Raw genomic sequence first — 27,948 nt, 5'->3', positions numbered from 1 at the left:
TTCTTTATTTTAGCATTACCCCATAAGCCAGCACTCCCCTGGCATAAACTTTTCCCAAGGTTCCTCTATTCTTCTTATAAATCTCAGACAAGTACTACACCACATAACGATGCTAATGGCATATCATAAATTTAAATATAGTATTAACATACAAATTTAAAACAAAATTAGTTTAGCAACTAAGACTTCAGAACTGACAAAATTTCAAGCAGATTGCTTTATATCTAAATTGAGGTTTATCTATAGCAGCAAAGAAGAATATACAGTAGGGGTTTTCTGTTGGGGATACATTCCATGAGCACATAAACTGTTAATAAATGGACAGAAATTAGAAAAGCTAATTTATTACATGTATAGTAAAAAAAAAAAACAAAAAAAACTCAATATGCCTGGTACTGTATATTGTTTGAAGCAACATTGGCTCAACGTAATATAAAATTATTGTACATATTTTTTTCAGTGAAGGAGCAAATAGAATGTTCAGTTGTGATGTACAGAGTACAGGATTGATTCTTTGGTGGCGTTTACAGGTCAGTGGCTGGACCACCCCATCCATACTCTTCATCCTCTGAGCTATTACTCCTTGCACGGTTAAATTTTCTTCGCAGGGCATCATGCTCATATTCTCTGCTAAAAATTGATAAACAAAAATCACAGTAAATAAGCACATTATAAATATATTCAAATATATATAATCATACTCCTTTATGTTCTTCTGATCCCCAATGTTATATTGTATATATATATACACACGTTCTACATTCACAGGTGTGTGTGGGGGGGGGGGGGGGGGGGGGAGGCATTCCAAATTATGCCAGCATTGATAGTGACAATGTAATCACAAGTCAAAGTATAGAAATGAAATAATATACAGTGTGGCTTCATACTAAAAGTCATTGGACCAGATTCAGACCTGTCTGCATGCAAGCTGGTTAGCAATTCGCTGACCATGCATATTGTCCGTAGTACACATGCACGGGACCATCCTTCGATGAAATCCTGCAACTACTTTTATAGGCATGCCATTTGCAAGGTGACGTAGGTGATTTCTGCTAGCCTACAAGCTTGGCGATGCAGGCTAAAGAAATCATCCCTGTGCTTCCCGGCAGTTAGATCACCCATACATACATACATACATACATACATACATACATACATACATAGTGATGCTAGTGTTCTCAGATTAGAACACTGGCAATCTGACTAGATCTTGGCATGCAGTCAAGATCTAGCCAGGCGATGGCAATGCGCAGGACCGCATACTAATTTCGTTCGGGGGGCATAAACACAGGCACATCTATAACTTTGAACTGGGTGTATTGGCTCCTCCCCTCTAATTCCCCGCCCACGAACCATTTTAGAAAAATGTGCCCTCAGGAGAGGATGCACACTGCTGGAGCTCCAGAGAGCTTGTCTTCAGATTTATTTATTTTATTATTTTGGGTTTGCTGTGTAGGACTTCACAGCATTCCTGCTTCGAGGGAAGTCAGGAGAAGGGTTAAGTCGCAGGCCTCTTAAGGTACTGAGCTGTCCCTGCTGCAGGACCACTGTCCTGGGAGGGTTGTTGTCATCGCGGGCAGTGCGCTGCAGCGTTACACCCTCCCAGCATGCCGTACACTACTGACTCAGTCCGAAGAAGTCAGTGGTGAGTACATACCGGGGTCCCCACAGTGGGGTACCCCGGTGCATTGTGCGGCAAGATGGCGGCGGCGCAGTGTCCCTGTACAGAGACCGTGCAGGCCCCCGTCACAGACTGGATGCTAGGGGCTAGCCACTGGACCACCAGGGCAGTTCCCCATAAAAACGCTGTTCCCTAGAGCAAGCGCCAGTATAAATAATTGTTTAAGGCCAGCGCCATTAAATTTTTGGTTGTATGCGGGTGTGCTGGTATAAATCTCACCACATATTTCACATATATGTATTTACATAGTGACCTATATCATTCCTCTCATATGCTCATCCTCCTTTGGGCACAGTTTTACCTTAACTGGTTCGTGGGCGGGGAATCAGAGGGGAGAAGCCAGTACACCCAGTTCAAAGTTATAAATGTGCATGTCTCCTGCGGATACCCTCTAATACCCAATGTCTTGAGACGATCCCAGTGTCCCATAAGGACTACGTGAAAAGGAATTACCGGTAGGTATTAAATTCCTATTTGATATTTCTGGTACATAATCAACCAACCATACCAAACAGGGGATAATGATAATTTTCATATGTAGGTTGAAATTAAATTAGACAGATGTGTAGGAGTCTTAAATCTTGTTATTGAACTGCCAAACTCAACACAAAGGTGAGGTTGTGAAAGACAATTTCATGTCACAGGTCACACACTATGACAAGACTAAGCATAGCAACAAGACATGCAGATGTAGCCAAGCTTGTCTATCCTGTTGGCCCGCCATCCTTACTTCGCTGTCAGGCCATGACAAATGTCCCATTTTGGCATACTATGGCAAAAGCATGCAATTACACTGCTTTAGAGCTGGGTGGTGATGGCTCCAATAATAAAAAGTACAGTACAGTGCCGCAGATGGATATGTAAAGCGCCATTGCCAATAACAGTCCTCCTTTGCTTCCACTAGACCTGTGTATGTAGAGCTTACTGTAGCTCCATGAGGGTGGGCTCCCTTGTGGTCAAAAATCTGGGCACACCACAGTGTTGTACAATAATGGTGCTACATAGATGCTCATTCAGCCCCAGAGACTCAGTGGGGAAATGTATGCATACTTTAGCTCAGTAAGGGTGGTCACCGACCATGGAATGATTTCTCCTGCCTTCAGAAATAAAAGTCCATAGAAACTGACGCATTTCCACCACCAAGCGCCGAAGACATGGTGAGAGCAGATGCCTGCATTCCCATGGGGATGCCCATAACACACTGGACATTCCCACGGGCAAGCCCTGTTCTCACCACCCCCTGCCCTCCCTCCCCGCAATGAATGGCCCGGCGAGTGTGTAACCTGCCGAAGCCGTTCGTTGCCGGGGTCTGCACATATACATATGTGCGCTTGTGCAGACCCCCCACCATCGGAACAGGCCCGAATTTGCTCCATGCTGGATTTTTCCTTTTTGTAAAACACCAAAAACATTTATAGTAACTTCGGAAAATAGTTTTAGTGAATTCTACTGTACCTGTTGTTGGTGTCATGACTCAATTCATGGTGTGCCTCAGTCTTTCTTTCCTGCATCAGAAAGATATCTTACATGAAAAACCTGTCCTTTTAATAATTTTTCAATACTTCTGTCCTCATTATTAGTCACCAATAGTTTATCTATGTGCATTGCTATAATGAATAACGCTGTAACCAAATTAAAATCCCTGGGTGAAACAGGAGGGACAAATGGAAGCTGTATATGATAAAAAAAAAAAAAAAAAATCTGGATTCCTGGTACAAATGCCAAAATAGACAAATTATTGGCAAAAAAAATTGTTGGTGTGAAAAACTTTTTTCTTTTCAGATTTTTTGGGGAGGGCAATCCTTTTAGGTCACCTGGAAAAAAAAAACCTGCACAGTTTCACTGAATCCTGTGTTTTTTGCTTTCACATCCTTGAAAAAGCATGCGCTTATCTGTGTTTTGTTTCGCCTGCCTGATGGCGAGTTAAAACGCCATTAAAGACGCAGCTCGCAATGACTTTTACATTACTGCAACCTCCAGAGATACAATTACTTGCAGAACCTTCTGGAAATTAAGCTGCAAACACCGAGTTATTACCTGGAAATGGGTTTTCCTCTACTCCACCATGGCAGCCCTCACTCATGGGTTTCTCCCTTCTGGGTAGTGCAATTGGAAAGGAAAGAAAGACACCAGCCCCCATAAAAGGACTCCTCCTCCTTCCTTCAGTGTCTTTAAATTCTCCAGCTAAAAAATAGAACAGATTAGTACACAACACATAAATAACAACAAGTGAGGGTAGGGAATATATGCTGCCATGGTGGAGTAGAGGAAAACCCATTACCAGGTAATAACTCGGTGTTTCCTCTACCTCCCCCATGGCAGCCCTCACTCATGGGTCGTACCCAAGCAGTATGCCAGCACAGGGGGGGTTAATACTCACGCAACTGAAACATGAGCCTACTTCGGCTATAATAATTAAATAATAATTTTTCTTCGGTACTTATGTAGTATCTGGGCTGCCGATTTTTTGATTGTATGCCTTAAGTTAAGGCATACAATCAGATGCGATGCGATGCGATATCGCATCGCATACGATGCGATACGATGCGATGCGATGACCCGATTTTTCCATAGGATTCAATGTTAAAATGGACTGAGTCCATTTTAACATGGAATTCAATGGGAAAAAGGGGTCCTTTTCATACCCCTACTATCCAAGTGGGCATGGAGTTGGATATAAACCTGTGGCGAGCGTAGCGAGCCACCGAGCCCGAAGCGTGGCGAGCGAAGCGAGCCCCGCGAGGGGACGGTATTCTGTGTCCCCTCGCGGGGCTCGCTACGCTCGCCACGCTTCGGGCTCGGTGGCTCGCTACGCTCGCCACAGGTTTATATCCAACTCCATGCCCACTTGGATAGTAGGGGTATGAAAAGGACCCCTTTTCCCATTGAATTCCATGTTGAAATGGACTCAGTCCATTTTAACATTGAATCCTATGGAAAAATCGGGTCCATCGCATCGCATCGCATCGCATCGCATGCGATTTGGTCGGGTGCGATGCGATGCGATGGACCCGATTTCAAAATCGGCAGCCCAGTTACTACATAAGTACCTTTTCTTCAACTTCTTTCACAAGACTGCCGCACTCAGGATTCTTCTCCCAAACTTGGCATCTGCTGATGACATCACATCGACTCTGTAATGCCTTGTGAAGGTATGCACCGACGACCATCCTGCCGCTTTGCATAATTCTAAAACTGAAGCGGATTCTTTCTCCGCCCAGGACGAGGCCACCGACCTTGTGGAGTGAGCTTTAAGACCTTCAGGCGGTACCGCGCCTCCTATTTGGTACGCCTTTAAGATGCACTCCCTGATCCATCTTGATAGCGTTTGCTTGGACGCCGCCTGACCTTTTCTGTGTCCTTCCATCAGTATAAACAGATTTCTTGCTTGTCGCACTCCCGCTGACCTCTGTTTGTACACGGTCAGGGCCCTGACAACGTCCAACATATGAAGTCGCTCCTCCTTGCTGTTCGACGGATTGGAACAAAAGGATGGGAGTACAATTTCCTGATTTACATGAAATTCTGATGCGACTTTCGGCACAAACTGTGGATTTGTTCTTAAAGTCACTTTATCTTCATAGATATTCAGATAAGGTTCATCTATCCATAGTGCCTGCAACTCTGAGACTCTGCGGGCTGAAGTTATGGCCACCAGAAATAGCACTTTCCATGATAGTAACTTGAGTGGTATTTCATGTATTGGTTCAAAAGGGTCCTCCATGAGAACACCTAGTACCAGATTTAAATCCCACGGTGGTAACGGACTTCTGACCCTTAGTTTCAGTCTTTTCACCGCTTGCATGAACCGGCGCACATCCCTGTTGTTTGCCACATCCCAGTCTAGCATGGAAGCTGAGAGTCCCATCTGTAGGCCTTTCTGTAGGAAGCTTAATATCGTCGCCACTAATTTTGGGTCTTTCTGCTCGCTTCTCGCCCAGTACATGTACCTTTTCCACATTCGATAGTATGTCTTCATTGTGGAACTTTTTCTGGCTTGGAGTAGCGTCCCAATAACTTCCTTGTCAAATCCTTTTGCCTCTAATGCCTTGGTCTCAGTAACCAGGCCGTCAGGTTCCAAGACGGGGGTTGTGCCCTCGTTACTTGTCCCTGCGATAACAAGTCTGGAATTGCTGGCAGTCTCCATGGGCCGTCTACTGCCAGTCTGCACACCGTGCTGAACCACGGCCTCCTGGGCCAGTATGGAAGAATCGTTATGACCTGTACGTTCTCCCTTAGAATTTTCTTTAGCAATCTTGGGATTACCGGAATTGGGGGGAAGACATATGCCGTGTCCATGTCCCAAACTGCCGTCAGGGCGTCGACTTGAGCGGCCTGGGGCTCCCGGAATCTTGAAAAGTAGACTGGTACTTTCCTGTTCACTTTTGTTGCCATCAAGTCTACTTGTGGCCTGCCCCACTTTCTCACTAAACTGTCGAAGATTGTGCTGTTGAGGGCCCACTCGCCTGGCAAGCATTGCTCTCTGCTCAGCCGGTCTGCTATCACATTGTCCTTGCCCGCAAGAAATACTGCCGAGATGGCTACCACCCTGGTTTCTGCCCACTCGAGGATTTTGGAGAGCTGTTCTAACAGTGCCCTGCTTTTCGTGCCCCCTTGATGATTTATATAGGACACCACCGCCTGATTGTCGGATCTTACAATCAGTTCTCTGTTCTGCGCTTGATCCTGGAAGTGAGCGCATGCCCGATACACCGCCTCCATCTCTCTTAGGTTGGAGTGGGATGCTTGCCACTCTACCGACCAGTGGCCTTGAGCTATCTGGCCGGCACACGTTGCCCCCCAACCGTACTGGCTGGCGTCTGTCGTGATCACCACCTGCTCTCTGGTGGCAAAGCTTCTTCCTTGTACTAGACGTTCCGTATCGGACCACCAATCCAAATCTTTCTTGGCGGCCTTTGACAGTGTTATCCGCTGGCTCAATTCCTTGCTGTCTTTGTCCCATTGTAACAGAAAGCACGCCTGGAGCTTTCGCATGTGAAATCGGGACCATGGTATTGTCTCTAGGGCTGCTGACATGAGCCCCAAGGTTTCCATGCAGTCCCGAGATGAGACCACTGTTCTCTTTCTCATCCATTCTATTTTCTTCAACAGCTTGTTTCTCCTGACCTCTGTCAGGGATACCTTCAGGTCTTGAGTATTTAAGATTACTCCTAAATACTGAATTTTCTGAGTCGGGGTGAGATGACTTTTTTTCTCGTTTATGAGCCACCCATGGTATTTTAGGCAGTTTACCACTTCCGCTGTGTGCTGTATTAGAAGGTCCTCTGATTCTGCCACAATCAGGATGTCGTCCAGATAAGGGTACAGCCTTATCCCCTTTCTCCTTAGCCACGCTATTATGACCACCAGCACCTTGGTAAACGTTCTGGGCGACGTTGCCAGTCCAAAGGGAAGCGCATTGAACTGATAGGTGACCCCTTGCACCCTGAACCTCAGAAACATCCGATGTCCTTCGAAGATCGGGACATGAAGATAGGCGTCCTTGAGGTCTATTGAGGACATGAAGTCGTTTTGATTGAGATCCAGCATAACTGATTTTATTGACTCCATCCTGAACGACTTTATTCTTATGAATTTGTTCAGTCTGCGTAAATCTAGAATTGTCCGGAATCCTCCTGTGGCCTTCCTCACCACAAAGAATCGGGAGAACCATCCCTGAAACTGTTGCGGTTTTGCCACTACGCTGACTACGTCTTGGTCCAGCATTTCCTTCAGGCTGGACAACAAAGCTCTCCTCTCTTCCAAATCCTCTGGAATGGGAGACTGCACCAGGAAGTCGCCTGGTTTCCTTAAAAAGTCTATCTTGTAGCCTGACCGGACTACCTCTAGAACCCACTCGTCCGCTGTGGATTCCTGCCAGGCGCTTTGGAACTTCAGCAACCTGGCTCCCACTTTTTGTGGGTTGGCGTCATTGGGGGTCTTTTTTGGAGGTGAACCTGCTCTCTTTGTTCCCTTGGCCTCGAAAATTGGCCCTGGAAACCCAAGATCCCCTTCTGTACGGCCTTCCTGGCCTATAGGCCCGTGACTCTCTGAACTCCTGCTGGTATCTATTGAACCTCGGGGGAGGTGTCTTCTTAGCAGCCTTGTCTTGGGGCAACCATACTGATTTTCCCCCTGAAATTTTGGACACTAAATCATCTAATTGTTTCCCAAAAAGATAGTCCCCTTGAAAAGGCATTGACAGTAGTCTATTCTTAGACTGTACGTCCGCCGCCCAGGGCTTTAGCCAGAGGGCTCTTCTAGTGGCAGCTGCTGTAGCTCCGGCCCTTGCCGCCAGGCGCACCGAATCTAATGATGCTTCGCATAGAAATTCAACAGCGAGTTGTACATCCTGCACCATTCTGAGCAACTCAGATCTCTTGAGGCCATCCAGCATGTCACTTTCCAGTTGCTGGCACCATCCTCTCAGCACTCTGGATGTAACGGCCATAGCCGCTGCTGGTTTTAAAGCGGTGCCTGCCACCAATTGTTGTTTTCTAAGACCCAACTCGATCTTTCTTTCCATTGGGTCTTTGAAAATATTAGCCTCTTCAAGAGGCAACGTGGTTTTTCTGGACAACCTCGCTACTGCTGCGTCCACCTTTGGTGGTACCTCCCAAGAGGCCACCTGCTGTTTATCAAACGGGTACATCTTGCTAACTCTGCTTGATGTCACAATCCGTCTATCTGGGTGTTTCCACTCCTCTGAAATCACTTCTTTCAGTGTATTGGACAGGGGAAACACTTTCCCTTTGCGCTTTTTGTCCTTAAACAACATTTCCTGCAGACTGAGATCCTCCTGTGGATCATCGATATTTAACGATTTATATATCAAATTTAGCAGATTATCGATCATGTCGGGGTTAACCTCCGCCTCCATTTTATCCTGGCTAGGCCCCTCATCCCCTTGATCCAGATCAAACTCTGATGATTCAGTCCGGCAGTCTACCAGTGCAGTTATACCAGAGTCCTCACTAGCAATAATATGCTTTGTTTTGGATGACTTTTTCTCCACATCCGCTTTAGCCACAAACTTCTCAGCTAATGCAGCAGTTAACATCTCCACCAAGCCTGCCATTTGAGCTGGCTGCAGTTGCTGGGGGGCCTTACAACCGTCACACAGTATGCCGACATGTTTTTGAGGTAACCCTTTTTCACATGCTGCACATTTATCCAAATGCGGCTTCTTATGCTTAGATCTGCCCTCTTTATCCTTGCTGGTCTCTGACCTAAAAAGACCAAAATAATTTACTAAATAAGCTAGCCAAAACTAACCCTAACCAGGTGGACACATACATCACTAACAGCTTACCCTGACTTCCTTATATTTCGTTCTTCCTCCATGGCAGCAGCGCACAGTCACTGAAACAAACCCACTGACAACCTGACCGGAAGAACACAGCACTAGTAAAATTTACAGCCATTGAACACATATACCAAATAGCGAGGCAACTGTGAGGCAAAACTGTGAGGCAAAACTGTGAGGCAGCGTGCGCCACCGGCGCCTTACCCGGTTGTTGCGAGACCTCAGATCCTGTGGCGATACCCGCGCTGACTCCCAGGGACTCGCTGCAGGCGCCGGCTAATGTACGCTTCCGCTCGCGGCGGAAATGCGTCACTCGCCGGCGCCGCGCCACTCTGCCACGCGCTGCTGCCGACGTCCGCCCGCTCTGTGCAACGCACGCGGGCCAGGTAGTGACGCGGCAACACTATCCCGCGCCGCCACACGCGTCACTCCTGCGGACGCCACCGCCTGTAGCTGCCCCCGGGGGGGACCGCATGCGGCCATGAATTCCGTCTCACCTAAGCAGACATGGAGACCTGGTCATCTGCAGGGGGAAAAAAACGCCGCAGAGACCTGCCTGGAAGCTCCTTTTGGGTAAGCCAGTGTCCACCTCCTACCTGCACTTACCCGGAAAGGAAAAAAAGACACTGAAGGAAGGAGGCGGAGTCCTTTTATGGGGGCTGGTGTCTTTCTTTCCTTTCCAATTGCACTACCCAGAAGGGAGAAACCCATGAGTGAGGGCTGCCATGGGGGAGGTAGAGGAAAAACATGTTCCAGGCATTTCTTAAGATGGGAGTTCTATTGAACACAGAATGCCCATAGCCCCTATGTGTTTTAAATAGCGAAATTAGACGCATGTACAGAAGTGCCCAAATACTGTACATGGATAACCTGAGAAAAATTATATTAACACATAGTACTGAAAAGCCGTATGAATGCTAGACTAAAAACAGAGCGAGAGAGAACTGGCCAATGACACCGGGTGATAGCGACCCATGCTCATGAGTCAATGGCCCTTATTCAGATCTGCTCGCAGTACAAATTTGTTCTCAAAATGGGCAAAACCATGTGCACTGCAGGTGGGGAGAGAGGGTTACATTTGGGTGAGTTATTTTGTTTCTGTACAGGGTAAATACTGGCTGCTTTATTTTTACACTGCCATGTAGATTTCAGTTTCAACACACCCCACCCAAATGTAACTCTCTCTGCACATGTTACATCTGCCCCACCTGCGGTGCACATGGTTTTGCCCATTATGAGAACAAATTTTTACTGAGATCAGATCTGGTTAAGGGCCTATGTGAGTATGAAACAAATTAATTTTGTGTTTAGACTTGGGTCACATCCCTAAGATATCTTATTAGGTTATGCAAATATATGGAAACATCAGATATTCAAAACACTTGCCCCAAGCATTTTGGATATGAGAGACTTAACCTGGTTAGATTAGGTGATCCAAGATTCATAGTAGCTTCAACATTATGAATAAGTGCTTATGTGTATTTAAAATCATTTTACTGATTTCAGAAACTAAATACTAAGGTGTAAACTTACGAAGGTGCAGGTTTTTAGAAGTGTAAATGTTGCCCCTAGCAACCACATTGTACATATCATTTAACTATATTGCCTAAATTATTAATGGGATAGGGCAATATATATTTATTGTGGCAGAGCCAGCATTCCCCGACATGAAAGTAATGTGGAGGATCCAGACCAGGTTTTGGTAGCAGTAGCAGAATCCCAGGTGTAATCAGCAGCACCTGGAATTTGCGGATATAAGGGTGTCCAGGGCAGAGATACCTTGCTCTGTCGATGGTGGAATATCTACCTGAGTGATAATCTGGTGGGTGTTCTAGCATAGGGACCATTGGAGCCTTTCAAAAGTCTGCCATGCAGTGAGCCTGTATGCTGTATATACACACACACACACACACACACACACACACACACACACACACACACATTCTATAAATATAAATGTGCAGATAATAGTAAGTTGGCACCTTTTAAATCCCTTGAATTAATGCCCCCAAAAAAACAAAAAAACAAGCCTGTGCTCCTTTTGTGTTAGATATTAGAAGAGTCCAAGTTGTAGAGTCCAAACATATATGGATTCAAATAAGTTTTTTTCCCCATAAGAACAGGTATGGTTATACAATTTTCAAATATGTTACACACTCTTCCACCCTTTTCAAAATTTGAGTAAAGAAGGTGGTCCAAGTAAGTGACAAACCTGAGGTGTTTTGTCTCCTAGAGACTTCATCAGGGTCTGATCTTTAGGGTTCAGAGAGGCTCTTCAGACCCAAATATACACTCCTGAGGATAAGACCCTTGGTGACTCCTTAATTAGGATCACCTGATGGAAATATTTCACCTCTGCCCACACTAATAATAATTGAATATTATGACCCGGACAGAGAAAACCTCTAGTTTCTGTTCTGAATCATCAGAGCAACTGGATAACAGTTTAAGAGCAAATTATAAAAAAATATATTTTTGTTTATAAGCCCCCTGTGTGTAACTTTACTAACTTCACTTTAGTTTTAAAATATGTTTCAATACATAACCATGTATACATTTGGAAATCAATGCATAAGTTATTGTAACGTAAACTCTAAAACACAACCATATCGACAATATATGTAGTTTCTGTGCCATGTGGAGATAGACAGATTTTTTTTTTACCTGTGGAGGGCTGTAAGATTGTGAATGATTTCTGTAGGCATAGGATGGTTCAGTTGGTGAGTTGGAAGGCGAATTGGATCCATGGAAAGAAGAGGTATTGACAGGAGATTGGTCTCTGTATGAAGGCTCATATGGTGGATTAAGATAGGGAGGCGGATATTCAATCACTGGTTCAGAAGAGCGGGCCAGTGCAGGCTCTTGGAATTCCTCTTCCAGTTCCTGGTCTGTGTAGGCTCCTCCTTCAGCATCAGTTTCCTCATAATCACTGTTTGCACGGCTGTCACAGCTCAGATAGTCTGTCGATCCAACAGCTGATTCATTCAGAAGGTACAGTGGCTCAGAGACTGGTGTCTCAGCCTGAAATAGAACCAAATATGCTCAAGTGATGCAGTAATGTTTTCCCCCCTCAAAATTTCAATGTGTTTTAACTGAAGTTTCTACCTTATCCTCGCTAGTCCATATTGGTCTTGCTTGCTCGGTCCGAATAATTTCTTTAAGGCTGCGGAGCCATGAGTCACTTGCTCCACTCAAGTTAATAGTGGCTTAAAAATATAAATACATAAAATCGATTATAAAGTATGAGTGGAATTAAAAGAAAAAAGATAGCAAACAGAGAAAGTACAAAACAAAACAAATCAGAGCAATTTCACACTCACCAGTAAAAACATGGGAACTGTTTTTACGAAGTTTCACTGCCTGTGCATACAGACGCCGTGAGCTCTTCTTGGATTCTGGGAGTAACCATTGTCGCATTGCTTTCACTCCCTGTCTGTTCTCTGGGTTGCAGAAAATCACAATTGGGTAGAACTGTACATAATTCAAATGCTCCACTGCGGTTGGCGTTATATCCAATAGTGCATGCTTATCCTAAATTGAAATAAATTAAATTAACTTTATATTCTCTAGTAAAATGTACCATTAACCCTTCAACCCTTAACCAAAAGAAAGAGTAAAAAGTATACTGAAATGCTTGCTGGCTAATGCAAGAAGCTTAGCAGGAAAAAATGGGGAACTGGAGACTGTGGCCACAAGGGATGATTATGATAGAATTGGATTAACAGAAATGAGTCACAATTGGGCTCTAAACATGGAGGGATATACCCTTTTCAGAAAAGACTGGGGAAATAGAAGGGGCGGGGGTGTGTGCCTTTATGTAAGAAATAACTAAAACCATGCAAAATGGAAATGAGCTCAGGGATAGATGAAGACAATACCGAGGCCGTGTGGGCAGAGATAATTGAAAACAACATGAAATCTAATAATAATATTTTAATAGGGGTATGCTACAGACCACCGAACATTAATGAAAAGGGATGAGTCTCTACTTTTAAACCAAATAATAATAATAATAAAAAAAAAAAAAAAAAAAAAAAAAAAAAAACGGCAGGTATTAATTATGGGGGATTTTAACTTTCCAGATATTGACTGGACACATGAGACATGTATATCAGCAAAAAGCAGTGGGTTCCTAAACTTACTCAAGGATCAGTTTAGCACACAATTGGTTGAAACACCAACTTGTAAAGGGGCATTATTGGATTTTATATTAACAAACAAACATAGCTTTAGTTTCAAATACCAAAGTAATAGAACATCTAGAGAACAGTGACCACAACATGGTCTCACTGGAAATCAACTTCTGTAAACTACAAAATACAGGACCGGCAAAAATATAAAATTTTAGGAAAGCGAACTTCAAATTATTTAGGGACTCTTTAAAAGAAATAGAATGGGAAGCGTTATTTGAGGGAAAGAATGCAGAGGAAATGTGAGAAACACTGAAAAATGTACTCAAATCATTAACTATTAAATACATCCCAAAAAGGCATTAAGGGTAAATTCTATAAGAAAAAAGCCATCATGGTTGGACAAAAAAAAAGTAAGGACAGCAATTAACAATGAGACAAGAGCATTTAAATTTTACAAGGATAATGTTAATGAGGCGTTCAGTAAGTACAAAGAATTAAATATAATTTGTAAAGGGGTAAGTAGCTAAAAAGGAAATTGAAGAGCATAGCCACTGAGAGCAAAACCAATCTGAAGAAGTCTTTGAAATACATCAATAGTAAACGAACATAGGCCAAGTAACCAATATCAATGGTAAAATCTTTACAGAGGATAAAGGAAAAAGCAGAACTGTTAAATTAGTTTTTCTAATCAGTGTTTACTAGGGGAGAGCAGTAAAGTGGAGCATACAGGTACCATAAATGGGACGAGCAAGCTAGATCTTAACCCCTTCAGTGGTGGGTTTTTTTTTGGGAGCGCTCCCCACTGGGCGAGATTTTTATGGGGAGCGCTCCCTTAAAAAAAAAAACACCACTACCTCCCTGGGTCCGGTCAGCGCCGCTGAACTGTCAATCAGCGGCAGCCCGGACCTGCGCCCCCCGCGCCACGTACCTGTCCCCGGCAGCCGGCTTGTCATAAGCCGGCGCCCCATCATCCCATTAAATTGGAAAAGGGGTATATCATTTATGTTGTTTCAGGTTTTGGCCTTAATCTGAATTCATCTGGATCAGTACTGTACCTGCTGAAAGATATGTAAAATTTATCTTGTACATTCATCACAAGGTCTAGCGCTAAGTGGTGTCACCGATTTTTTATATATTATATATTTTTAATATTTTTAGTGTTCATGTTGACAGGACACTAGGTGTTCACCATAAGCTGCATATTCCCTGTCTATTTGCGCTATTTTTGGTAAAATACTCTATTCACCAGGATACTAGCATGTATAAAAAGGAATACTAGGGATTTAAAAGTAATCATGCCACTGTACAAAGCATTGGTTAGACCACATCTGGAATATGGAGTACAATTCAGGGCCCCAAATTATAAAAAGGACATCATACAACTGGAAAAAAAATCTAAAGAAGAGCAACAAAGCTAATAAAGAGAATGGAGAATTTAAGCTATGAGGACAGATTGAACAAATTGTTTACGCTAAAGAAGAGATGCTTAAGGGGGGACATGCTTAACATGTACAAATATATCAGTGGCCAATATAAGGAACGGTCAGGGGCCCTTTTTCCTGTAAAGAGAGACTCTAGGACACGTGGGCATGAGTTTAGATTAGAGGAAAGAAGATTTTATTTCCTTAGAAGGAAAACATTTTTTACGATCAGGGCAGCAAAACTATGGAACTCTCCTCCTGGTGAGGTGGTGTCGGGAGACATAATAAATAAGTTTAAAATAAGATTGGACAAACATCTATTGGTTAAAAACATCCAGGGGTACAAACAATAATCGTAATCTAACTTTAAAAGTTATCAGAATACACTACGTATAACAACAAGGGATACGCTAACAGATCATACTCACTAAAACCAAGATTGAACTGGATGGATGCAAGTCTTTATTCAGCCTTAACCACTATGTAACTATGTACCCTTTGAACATGGATGGCAGAAAATTTCCAGTTAAACTATTAATTTGAATGCATAGCTCAAAAATTCACTCTAAGCAGTTAACATTACTTAAGGAAGTTGGTAGTGAATTGCTACATCAATATCATTTTGACCTACCAACTGACTGACAAACACAATGGGGGGTATTCAATCTGAGGGTCACGGCAGTCGAGCTTGCTCGACCACCGTGACCCAGTCCCATTCTCGGTCAGCTCGACCGAGAACATGCAGGCGGGATTCAATGTCCTGCCTGCCGGGGAGCGAAAAGGGGGCGTGGCCGCGAGTTGCGGCCAGGAATAGGCGAGCTGCAGCCTGTCACTTCCTGGCCGTTCTCGGCAGAAAGAGCCCGACAGCTAGTGATGTCGGGCTCGTTCTGCCGAGATACCCTGCTCAATGCTGTCAGGGAAGACAGCATTGAATAGGGCCCGGCGAGCATCTCTCCGACGAGAGATGCTCGCCGGGGATTGAATATCCCCCAATGGCTGAACAACCAGTGAGCCATTGTGATTTAGAAGACCGGTATACTGTAAAAAATTTGGCATTCAACAAAATGCGAAGGGGCACATGAGGTAATTATTGGCTTCATTTGTGCTGTATTATGGGTAAGAGAAAGTGACTGTCCAGACCAAAACTTTCATTTTAGACTGCTTGGTTGGGTATGGGTCGACAGTAAAAAAAAGTTGACAATCATAAGGTCAACAAGCCAAAGGTTGACATGCATTAGATAAACAGACAATAGGTTGACACAACCCTCTAATTTTTTGCGGTGTCTGCCGACATGGACACGTATAACGGTACAGCTTCGCCTGCCATGCATTGGGCATGCTGCCCTCGGCACATTACTTACATGCATCAGAGCAAGAATACAATATTCCAATAGTGTATACATAATTATCATGCAATCAGAGTAAGTTATACATACAATAGTATCAAAATGTAAGCAAAAACAAATGGAGAGGTCAAACAATCTAGGAGGAATCAAGGGCTCTCTTTTTTAAGGCTAAATGGCATAGGATCAGATTGGATGGATTTGGGAAAGTATTGAGCCCCTTCTCCAGTGGGGACGAGGTATGTAAACCGTCTCTATAGTGAAATTGAAGTGAATTTTCTGTATGACCTTTAATAAGGAGGGGGGAGATGATTGCTTCCATAGTTGTGCTAGTGTGGCTTGGAATTTGACCAAGAACATAGCGTTTTGCATTATGACATCTGTAAATAGATTTAATAATGCTATGGAAGGAGAGGGAGAAAGCTCTAAGTGTTTCACATTATTAATTAGATTAAATACATCTATCCAGAACTGTCAAAGTGCCACTTAGGACCAGAATACATGAAAAATGTGGCCAATCTCCCCACATTGGCGCCAGCAATATTTAGAAGAGGACCAAATAGTGTGCGATCTTTTGGGAGTTAAATATAACCCGTGAAATAGTTTTACATGCATCTGGAGATTTTAAACAAAGAGTTGAAAATTGTATTCCATTGGGCTTCAGACATTGTCATTTTCAGATCCTCCTACCATCCTGTCCAAGCTTTATATTCAGGGGTAGAAGCTGAATCTAAAAGAATCTTATACCAAAAAGAGATGTCACCTTTAAGAATGGGTTGTGATATGCGAGCTAAAATTGTAGGTATTAGAGGGTTAATAGAACTAAGTGGCTTAGAGATATTTTTCCACCAATGTTGTATTTGGAAATAACCTAGTAGCTCCCAGTCAGATATTTGAAAATTATGTTACCACTTAATATAAAATCGGCAAATGTTTTCACACCACAGGAGACCCACTTTTTGAGGCACAAATTAGGTATAAGCTTAGTTAAGGGAGAGTTAGGATGCAAGAAATATTTTAACACCTAAAGATACAGAGTAGATCTTATAGATATGCAAGGTCTAACTGGATCATATCTCACACCCTGGGGAATGGACAAGGTGTGGGTAAGAGGTGCTGGCCAGTATGGCAGCAGGGGGAAGCAGGAAACATTTATTTCTTTGCTACAGTCTGAGGTAACTTGATAGCTGACCGATATGTCTAGGTCAACACAAGCATGAGTGTTTTGGCTTTTCTTTGTTCATAATTTACAATCCACGTGCAACAGGCACCTGGCCTGACACTGTACACCATGGGTCCTTAAACTGCGGCCCTCCAGATGTTGTGAAACTACAAATCCCAGCATGCCTTGCCACAGTTTTGCTATAAGGGAGTGTTAAAACTGTGGCAAGGCATGCTGGGATTTGTAGTTTCACAACATCTGGAGGGCCGCAGTTTGAGAATCCATGCTGTACACTAATTGGAGGTCAGGAGCCGACATTAACAACAAAAAAAAAAAAAAAAGTGGAAACTCATGTCGACCTTCGCATGTGTCATCCTTTTCCATGTTAAACTTTTCCCAATATCAACTTTGTCCATGTTGACCAAGACATGGTCTGTGAGCTAATCCACATCCAGTCTATTAATATCATGCAGTGAACAACAAAACTTTACACGTCACAGGCAAAACTAGATGATTCTACACTATAAAGGACATAGGTGTTTTGGAAAATATTAAGTGTTCCATTTTTAGATTTTTTTTTTTTCTGCTATAAGTTTTTTTTTTTTTTTTTTTATATGTGGGTATTTATGAGATTTTTGGCTATTTCCAATAGTAGTGGGTCTATGTGACTAATTACTACTACTACCCACTAAGACAGCGATACTCTTAAATTATGATTAATTTTATCAGTTATTAGCACATGTTATTGTGTCAGAATAAATCTAGTTGACCCTACAGGATTACAAGTCACCATGCCCATCTTACCCTCTCTGCGATTTCTCTCACAAGTTGCAGTTTGATGACTTTAGAATGCCCATCATCTCGAGCAACACTGTCTGCAAAAGAGAATAACACTCCAGTTCAAGTTTATATTCAGACTATATTTATACTAGTTTATACCAAACTAGATTTATTTTGCTTTAAATAAAATGTTGTTTTGGCCATTACTTACCTGCAGTCTCAAACTCCTGTGGCAAATCAGCACAGAGCTTAAGGTGTGCAATGTCTGTTATTGGACCCAGGATTACAACAGGACGCTTGAAACTCGCTGCAAACACAAACACAAAAAAATAACAATGTTATGCTCGCCAGTAAAAACATAGGGACATTTTCAATTCAAGTAAAAAAAACTAAAAAGTAACAACTGGCAAAAGAAATGGTGAAAATATGAACTGAAATTGATGATATGTGTATATTTATAACCAAGACCAAATAAGGAGAGGAAGGTACTAAAATATTATAACTTCACTTTACTTTGACAATATCAACAATTTGATGTCCCATCACAAATGTGTCCCAAAAATGTGAGAGAATGAAGAAGCCTTGATTACAAGCATGTAAAACATAATTTTGGAATATGGAAAATCTCCAAAATCAATACTAAGAAGCAGGGGTTCTTAACTCCAATCCACACTAACATCATCTTGTGTGGATGTTTTACTCATAGTTAACAGGAAAGAAAAGAGTGTCTTTTGTTGGTGCACCTGGAGATAAAGATATTTAGTAAAACGTCACTTATTTAATTCATTAAAATAGTTTGCGAATATAAAAAGGAATGGACAAGACATGAGACAACATATAGTGAGATAAAAAAGGATAGAAATCCTTACACCTAGTGGAAACCCCACTGTCTAATATCCCAATCAGTTATAATAACTTGTATGGCTCATGAGCCATACAAGTTATTATAACTGATTGGGATATTAGACAGTGGGGTTTCCACTAGGTGTAAGGATTTCTATCCTTTTTTATCTCACTATGGCCAGTATTCAATGCCTCAGATTCGCCGTTTTTTTCAGTGAATCTGGCAATTCGCTGGGTTAAACGGCGAATTTTCTGTTAGAAAAAACAATTCGCCATATTCAATGGAGGCAATTCGCCACAAATGAACAACGAATGTCTGCCGATTCGCCGTAAATGATTCTCCGCAATTCGCCTGTGATTTTCAATGGGATTTTTAGTGGAATTCGCCGAGAGTGTATTCAATGCTCAAATGGAGAACTGCTTTCTCCATTGAAATTCGCCATGATTCTCCATTTAGCATTCGGCAGCTTTTTATGGAGAACTGAACATGTACTTTATAAAATAAAGCATACACTGAAGGTATGCATGAGCAATTTCTACAGAAGCCATGGGCTTCAAACAGTTAACTCACCACTTGTGTGTGGCAGCCCTGAACACAGGAGAGCTCCGTGCAGCAGCAGCAGCCTGTAATGGGGGAAGTTGTCAGACACCCGGACTCCTCCGTGCTTTCGGTTCATGATTTATTTTATGGGGGATAAGTCATGCAGAACATACAGGGGGAGTTTCAGGACCCCCCTACTTGTGTATCCTAGCAGTGGGGGACAAAGCAGTGCAAGCTGCCCTCACCATTCATCGCGCTCAGAGCCTCTGACAAGCGGCAGCAGCAGCATCACCAGCAGCGTCTTGTCCTGCTGCTGTGAGACGCTGACAGGAGATAGAGCAGTGCACAGTGCAGGACAGGAGCTGCTTTTACGAGCTCTCAGCAGCAGACCTCCGGCACATCTGATCAACACGGAGCCCCCGCACAGCCTGAGGGCGGGGAAGGCTCCAGCAGCAGCAGTCCTCCGGCTCTGGCAGCCCCAGCGTGGTGATAGCAGATGTCAGCGCTGGGACTGCTGGAGCTGGAGGTCTGCTACTGCTGCTGGACCCGTCCCCGTCCTCAAGCTGTGCGGGGGCTCCTGGCAGCATCAGCGTGCTCCCCCGCTGTGACTCCGCTCAATCCCCTGCAGTGGCATTGTAGCCACAGCAGCAGGGGAGAGAGCCGAGTGCAATTCGCCGCAGAGGGTAATTATCGCCGTCAGGGGCTGAGAACCCCTGACGCGTTGAATAATGTGAACGGGCGGCTGCCAGCGAATCTCCCAGCAGGGAGAATCTGGGCGAAAGTGCAGCGAATCCTACACAGGATTCGCTGCTGCCCTCGATCCCCGGCCATTGAATACTGGCCTATATGTTGTCTCATGTCTTGTCAATTCCTTTTTATATTCGCAAACTATTTTAATTAATTAAATAAAAGTGACTTTTACTAAATATCTTTATCTCCAGGTGCACTAACAAAAGACACTCTTTTCTTTCCTGTTAACTATGTCCTTTTTGTGTCTATGGTAGCACACCCTCATACCCATCACTAATTGAGTGTTGAACATATACAAGGAGGGTCCACCCTTGCATTTGAAATCCATTAACTTCTGTGCGACTGACTAAACCTCTCCCAATTTCTCTACTGGATGTTTTACTCATGTACAGATAGAGCGCCCCTGGTTCTTGGCCGGGGATCATCTCACAGGCACGTGCGTCCCTGCCTGTCTCCACTTCAGGGAGACTGGCAGGGATAGGGGGGACAGCGAGGGGCACAGGGGAGGTGGCGGTGAAAGCACCGTAGCCACGGGGCACGCAGGAGCATCATGTGCACGCGTGCCCGGCGATAGAAAATTGCCAGCCCCTGCAAGAAAGAGGCCGGCTCCATCTGTACACGTGAGCTGTTGGCTCAGTAATTATAGCAGATGGTCACACATTTTTGCGAACGTATGCCAAGAACCTCACTTAAACTCTAAAATTAACATGGGGTATATAAAAATTATTTTGACTATGGGTATTCTTAGTGCTATTTTTGGGGGTGTCCCATGCCCCAGGATTGAACCCCTTAGCATGACTTAACCGATGAGGTTACCTGGACATGAACGCTCTGCCTTGATTACAGGCAGCAGGCCTACTACTGCCTTCCAGTACATAGACAGGGGAGAAGCCAGCTTGGACTCTGTCACATGACACTCTGCAGCCAACCCTTCAACTCCAATAATAACATCATTCCACTACAGCCTATCTGATGTCCAAATTATGCAGGGAAACACTACCAACTTCTAGTTCAATTAAAACTCCTGCTACCATCCATCATTGACCACTATTGGTAACTACCAGCTCTGTCATATGGATGCAAAAATGGTGTCTTTCATGGGACAGTTTGATTTAAATTCATATATTAAAGGGTTTCTTTTGACAGGAACCTGTGTCACAACAGATTACTGGCTCTTTATTTCACTAAACAGACAATTGTTTGAGTTTCAGAATGATCTCTTGGTTTTGGCCCTCACTCTAATCTCATTAGAGGTCTTCTTTGGTATCAAGTGATGGTACAGTGTATCTTTTTTCCCATTTATTCAACAGTAGTTTCCACTGCCGGTCATCAGAAATACCAATTTTCATAAGCATCACATATAAATATTTCACTTTATACGGTTTCATTAAGGTCAAATAGTGTCTCCTTTGAAAATACGGTACTTATGTAATATCTGGGCTGCCGTTTTTCTTATGAGACCGCGTCCGCTCGCCACGCTTCGGGCACGGTGGCTCGCTGCGCTCGCCACACTATATAAAATCAACTCCATGCGTAGTTGGATAGTAGGGGTATGAAAAAATGGGGTGCATTTAACATGGGAGCCCAGATAATACATAAGTACCGAAAATACATATACATATGGGATTGAGGTAGCAAAAAACTTTGTGATAGATCTCTAAATGACATGATCACTCCCCCCTGGATCAAAAGACTTTATTGGAAGAGTCTGATCCCTTTTCCTTCCACTGTGTGAATAATGAATTAAACAAGGATTGGGGGGGGGGGGAGAGAGGTGTTGCCCTACAGAGGGATAACTTCAGATATATGGGGGTTTTGAGTTTGGTTCTAGCTATTAGGAAAATAAGGAATCTAGTTTGTTAAATATCTGATTTATGAAGGGCTATTGGTAGCATTTGCATGCAATAAAATATTTTAAGAAATACTGTATAATAGATTGTATAATTGCCAGTCTCCCAAATATTGAGAGTGGTAGATCTTGGGACATTGACAGAGTTTAAAAATTTTGGATCAGCTTTCCGCAACAATAGTATTTTTGATTTTGTTTGATTTACTTTATAACCCAATTGTTCTCCGAACGGGTCTATGAGATTTAATAAACCTGGCAAGGAGTGGATGGGATTAGAGAGGATTTTAGTTCTTCTGAGCTAATTTTGATGCCTTGTATAAGAGGGGATGACCGCACTGCGATAGCAAATGGTTCTATTTCTATTGCAAATAAAAGGGGCGGGAGTGGACATCCTCTTGCCTGGTTCCTCTGCCCAGTTGGAAAGTAGGTGACAGTAGGCCATTACATGCTATAGAGGATTTAGGGTTAGAATAGAATAGAGGGTGAAAATGTAATTAATGATTTGGGAGGGAAATCCAAACGCCGGATGGTTAGACTTACTGCCTCACAGTACTGAGGTCATGAGTTCGATTCCCACCATGGCCCTAACTGTGCAGAGTTTGTATTTTCTCCCCGTACTTGTGTGGGTTTCCTCCGGGTACTCAGGTTTCCTCTCACAATCCAAATATATACTGGTAGGCTAACTGGCTCCCAACAAATTAACCCTAGAATGTCTGTGTGCATGCACATATGGTAGGGAACATAGATTGTAAGCTCCACTGGTTCAGGGACTGATGTGAATGTTCAAATATTCTCTGTAAAGCGCTGCAAAATATGTGTGCGCTATATAAGAAACGGTTAATAAATAAATAAAATACACAAACTAGGCTGAACCTCAGCAGCTTTACACTCCTGACAGACATTAATTCCCTTCTCAGCCGAGAAGATCTTATCACAAGTTTCACAATACTTGGATATGTTTTTTCTTGTATATGCTCTTTTTCCCAGATGGTTTAGACACACTAAGACAAATAAAAAGCCTATCACTATCTACCATACTGTAGTAGGATTTTGTGAAGAACCGTGCCTCTATGAGGACTTACCTCTCCAAGGCACTCAAAGGCTTTGGGGGAGAAGGGTTTCCATCAGGATCCATTACAGCAGGCAAGTTTGTTCTGTATGCAAACATGTAACTATGTATGCACCATTTTAACGCCCTCTGACCCTATCTGGGAGTGGGAGCATGCGCAAATCATCCATCTAGTCGTCGTTGAATAATTAACACCCCCACATGTCTGGACTTCCGCCGCCTCACTTCGTCCAGCCGCAGAGTGCAGGGCACAGCGGTGGAAGTACCAGCCAGCATGAAAACACACTCTGCAGCGGTCCGGGCGGCATAGAATCCTCTGAACACGCCGCTCAGCCTTTCCTCCATCAGGCTTTTTAGCGGCCTGACCGTGCATATATCTTCTCCCTGGGGGGCCACCCCTTCCAGCTGCAGCTACACATAGGCGCATATGCTGGGACAAATGAGCTAAGCCTTGGCCAAAAAAACCAACACTACAACTACCTAGTTTAAACTGGAGATAGGAAAAAGACTGGGGAGGTAAAGGGGAGGGGAGTATACATACCAAGGTGGGCGGACTTAGACAGGTATTTTTTTTCCCCTAAGAGCTGGGGGATGGGATGTAACCCAGAGTAATTGCTGCCATGGTGTGTGAGGAAGAAATTTGGATTTAAAGAAAGAACAGTGAGAACTTATAAAGACAAACAAAGCAAATAGAGATTGTATCACTGGGCGCTATCAAAGCAGCTGTTTGTGAGGGGTGTGTGTTTGAACACTCCAAAGAAAAATGAACTTGGAATAGAGGTACTGTAGGTGAACAGCACTGGGTTTCACTCAAAAGCAATATCACATGCACATATATATTTCAACAATACAAAATGACATTAAGAGCAAATATGCAATGAATAAAAATAATGTGAACACATATAAAAATTCAGGAATATATATTGGAAGAGAGCACAACTCCATTAGTAAAACAAAATTTCAATGCAAACCTTTTTCAATGTATAAAAATGGTGAAAAAGTAAACTTTTCCACATACAGGCAATATACATAACTTTTGGAGCAATAAGTGGACTGTGCCGATAGTAAAAACAGTTCTTACTTAATATAGTATGAAAACTACAGCACTGTTTTGAATTTTATCCCCAGCGGTTGCCTTAAGGTGCCCATACACGGTGCGATCAGTGCATGCGCTGTTGTCTAGATTGCATTACATCGCTCGCAAATCGCATGCGATTTGTCACAGAAGTAGGATTTGATGGAGTCGTGTGGTGCTCAGGAACTGTAGACAGACGAGGAGATTAAGGGTTACAACTGGTTTAATGGTTTAATTTAAGGGGCTGGTTTAATAAAATACTTATTCATATATTATTATTTATTCATTAACAGTTTCTTATGTAGCGCATACATATTCCGCAGCGCTTTACAGAGTATAGTTGAACATTCACATCAGTCCCTGCCCCAGTGGAGGTTACAATCTATGTTCCCTACCACATATACACGTACACACAGACATGTTAGGGTTCATTTTGTGCCAATTAACCTACCAGTATATTTTTGGATTGTGTGAGGAAACCGGAGTACCCGGAGGAGACCCACGCAAGCACGGGGAGAATATACAAACTCTGCACAGTTAGAGCCATGGTGGGAATCAAACCCATGACCTCAGCGCTGTGAGGCAGTAATGCTAACCATTACACCATCCGTACTGCCCTATATAATACAATACAGGAATGGCAGCACTCAAATACTTCTTTGAGAAAACAAGTAATAATAATAATTAAAGCAAAAGCTCTTGGAAGGAAACTTGGGGTGACAGCAGCTGAAGTCTTTAGGAGTGATGAAGGACACTGAAGAATGAAGTGGGTTGTTTGATGAACTGATAAAGACTTGAGTAATGATATCCGGAAAGAGGAGTGAATTGAATGACAAATGATTTAATCCAATGAAAGACTTTGGAACTTTACTGGAGTTGGATTAGTGACCAAAGCGGAAGAGCACTGTCAAAACCACAGGAGACTAGTTGAACTGGACCGGTGGAAATGGACCAGGTCAGGCTGTGAATAATGTGATGGGAACAGGCCAGCAGGGGAAAACTGACAAGTTAGGCTGGGATCAGCAACAGGGACTAGGAGAGTCGGGAATCTTCCCAACCGATGCTACCGACTCAGAAGACTTTTTGCACTGACCCAGATTAGCCTGGGCAGATCCCCTATATACCTGGTGGATGACTGCCATTGGCTGAAAGGGCAGTTATACAGGAAAGACCCTGACCTGGCCCAATAGCTCACTTGCCCTAAACCAAGATGGTAGCGCCGGCCTCTCAGCGCCGCCAAGCAAAGTCAGACTCCAGTGCAGCATGACCACCCCCCTGCTGCCGCTCACATGCCCGCTGACCTCTGCAGACTCTGGACCCCCGGTGGACACCTGCAAGCCAGCGGCAGACACAGACGGGTGAGTAACATGCCCGCTGTGTACCGACGTAAAGCGTACCCTTCCACTGCATAAACCAGCTGGTTCTCCGACCCCTTGCCTGTTTACATCCTGCTATCTAACCACCACCCCCTCGCTTGCACCTCTTGTAATCTGTCTGTCTCCCCTTCCTACTAGATTGTAAGCTCCTCCGAGTAGGGCCCTCTTCCCTCCTGTTGTCAAAGCCCACTTCTCTTCACATTTCACTCACAGCTCTAATTTACTCCAACACTCAGTGACCATCTTCATACTCATCTCCATCATTGGCCTCAAGCCTCTAGTTGTATGTTGATTGGGTCCTCACTACTTACATTTAAGCTGTAATGTGTATTGAACTGTGGTGCACTTTATTTGTACTGTATTTTTGTTATTTATTCAATGTTATGCCAAGTTTTGTCTCCCTGTATTGTTCCTTTGTACGGCGCTGCGAAACACTTGTGGCGCCTTATAAATAAAATAATAATAATAATAATAATAATAATAATAATAATAATAATAATGTGACACGATTTGCATGCAATTTGCTTTCAATGCGATCGGGACCTAGCTCAAAAAGTATGGGCAGTACATAGTATTTGAACTGTGTGATGGGATGGGCCTGGGAGCACGCATTGTATCGCACCCGCAAAACGCACTGGGTATGGGCACCTTGATGCAAAGTAGCGCGCATATACAATTGATATATATTTACTTTAAAACAAAAAAACAAACAGATAATATTTAAAAAAGGACAAAGGTTACCTTCTCGCAGCACCACTTTCTCATATGGGGGATACTTGGCCTTGCTGGTTATTTCAGACAAATCTTCTCTACTTTTCTTCAATAACTTTTTGGCTCCCCTCAAGCCTCTTAGTTTCCAAAATTCAGCACGTTGTCCTGAAGATGATTGAGGCTTAAGGACATTCTCTAAGTTAGCATACTGTTCTGCCCTAAAAAGGTTCAGAATGTGAGCCAGGAGTAGCCGGAAGCAGGAAAGAAAAACAGACCAGCAGCAGTGGAAAAACAATTTACCTAGATCGATTCGGTATAATTCCTCTTTTAATTTCCTTCAAATCTCGGCTAACGCGGGCAGCAAACCAGCTCCCAAGTTTCCCTCGATAAAGTGTGTCCAACACATGAAAGATCTCACCTCGGGTGAAGCTCAGGCCAGATGGAGTATCGGCTTCATACTCAAAGTGTGTACGAATATAGAAGGAGTCACCCACATTGGACTTTATCATCTTTCTGTAGACTACAGCAGAAAAGCAGAAATTGTTTTTTGTGAGTATACAATCCAGTCAAGCATGTATTAAGCACACCTAAAGCTGGCCATACATCAGAAAGATCGATCTTAAGATCGATTGTGCTCATGATTGTATACAATTTCCCTTGAAATCCCCGGCAGTCCTTGGTGGTTTTTGGACACACAATCTACACACAATCCATCTTACAATCAGTCATACAATCCATCTGCTGTATGATTGTGTATGCAAGATGTGCACACAATCTGCATACAATCCATCATACAATCAGTCATACAATCCATCTGATGATTGATTGTATGATTTGTGTACACAAGATGTGCACACAATCTGCATACAATCCATCTTACAATCAATTGAGATTGTATGATTGGGTACAATATCTTTCTGATGTATGGCCACCTTTACAGTCGCAATCTGTCTGACTTACTGTCTTCTTTTCCCTGGGTCAGCAATATAATGTCTTCATTCTGTGGAAGGTTCATTAAATATTGTACAGCATCTTCCCGCGTTAAGCTGTGAAAACTGGTCTCATTCACCTGTAAAAGAAAATACAATTATCATATATTTTTAAAGGCGTATTTGACCATAAATAGAGCATATTTTTAATGAATTATTACAGACTCCACTTTAGGATCTTAGTCTGAAAGTGGGCAAGGATAGAACAGCCAAATTGGTTAGAATGTTCATGACAGGACCAAATATTTTCCGGTATGTGTGTTCATTTTTAGAAGGCAGTGACCTAACCGCTCATGTGATGATCAAAGAGGAATGCTACTGGGGAAGGGTCATGATCCATAGTGTTTTATGTTGAAAAGGATAGAAACCGCTAAAAGCATAAGGAATTGATTACAGGAATATGGAGTCAGGTACACAAAAACATAAGTTAAACGTTATAAATCTTGAATTCACAAACAACTGTATTAATTAAATATAATAGATATGGTCTAGAAATTTGACTTTCAGTAGTAAATGTTTTGTGCATATAATCAGCATCAGTGAAGAATAGCCATGTTATTATGCATTAGTTATACTGCAGTCGCCTTCAGTACAGATTCACAATGAGTTTATAAGTAAGCCATAGCAGTGATGTGCTGGCAGGTGAGGCAGAGCCTCTCTCCCATCCTGCTCTAGTATACTAAAGAATTTTCACTATAAAAAAAAAATGAAAAATAAGAAAAATACAAAGATATTATAAATATCTTTTTTGTATTATTCTAATCATGTCTATAGTCAAAACTCCAAGGGTACATAAACTATTGTATGCAAATGTTCATTTGATTCTGGGGAGTAAAGCCATGTTTTCACATGTGCTCTTTTATTCTGTATATCTGCATTATCTAATGTTACTTTCATTTTCCCTTCCCTAATATGTTAA

General features: G+C 43.0%; 1 protein-coding gene across 1 annotated transcript in view; it reads right to left on the bottom strand.

The window, feature by feature from the left end:
• Positions 1–217: 217 nt before the first annotated feature.
• TJP3 (tight junction protein 3) overlaps positions 218–27,948 on the bottom strand; it is a 95,409-nt gene continuing 67,678 nt past the window's right edge. The window contains 10 exon segments of the mRNA XM_083179351.1: positions 218–630; positions 3,137–3,186; positions 11,652–12,008; positions 12,093–12,193; positions 12,308–12,518; positions 17,851–17,921; positions 18,038–18,133; positions 26,071–26,258; positions 26,341–26,560; positions 27,001–27,109. Coding sequence (XP_083035477.1) covers positions 525–630; positions 3,137–3,186; positions 11,652–12,008; positions 12,093–12,193; positions 12,308–12,518; positions 17,851–17,921; positions 18,038–18,133; positions 26,071–26,258; positions 26,341–26,560; positions 27,001–27,109 — 1,509 coding nt within the window. The 3' untranslated portion in view covers positions 218–524.

The sequence above is a fragment of the Crinia signifera genome, chromosome 1 (assembly GCF_055691185.1).
Source record: "Crinia signifera chromosome 1, ASM5569118v1, whole genome shotgun sequence".
Taxonomy (NCBI): Eukaryota; Metazoa; Chordata; class Amphibia; order Anura; family Myobatrachidae; genus Crinia; species Crinia signifera.
Note: the sequence above shows the minus strand (reverse complement) of the source record. Positions and strands in the feature narration are given on the sequence as shown.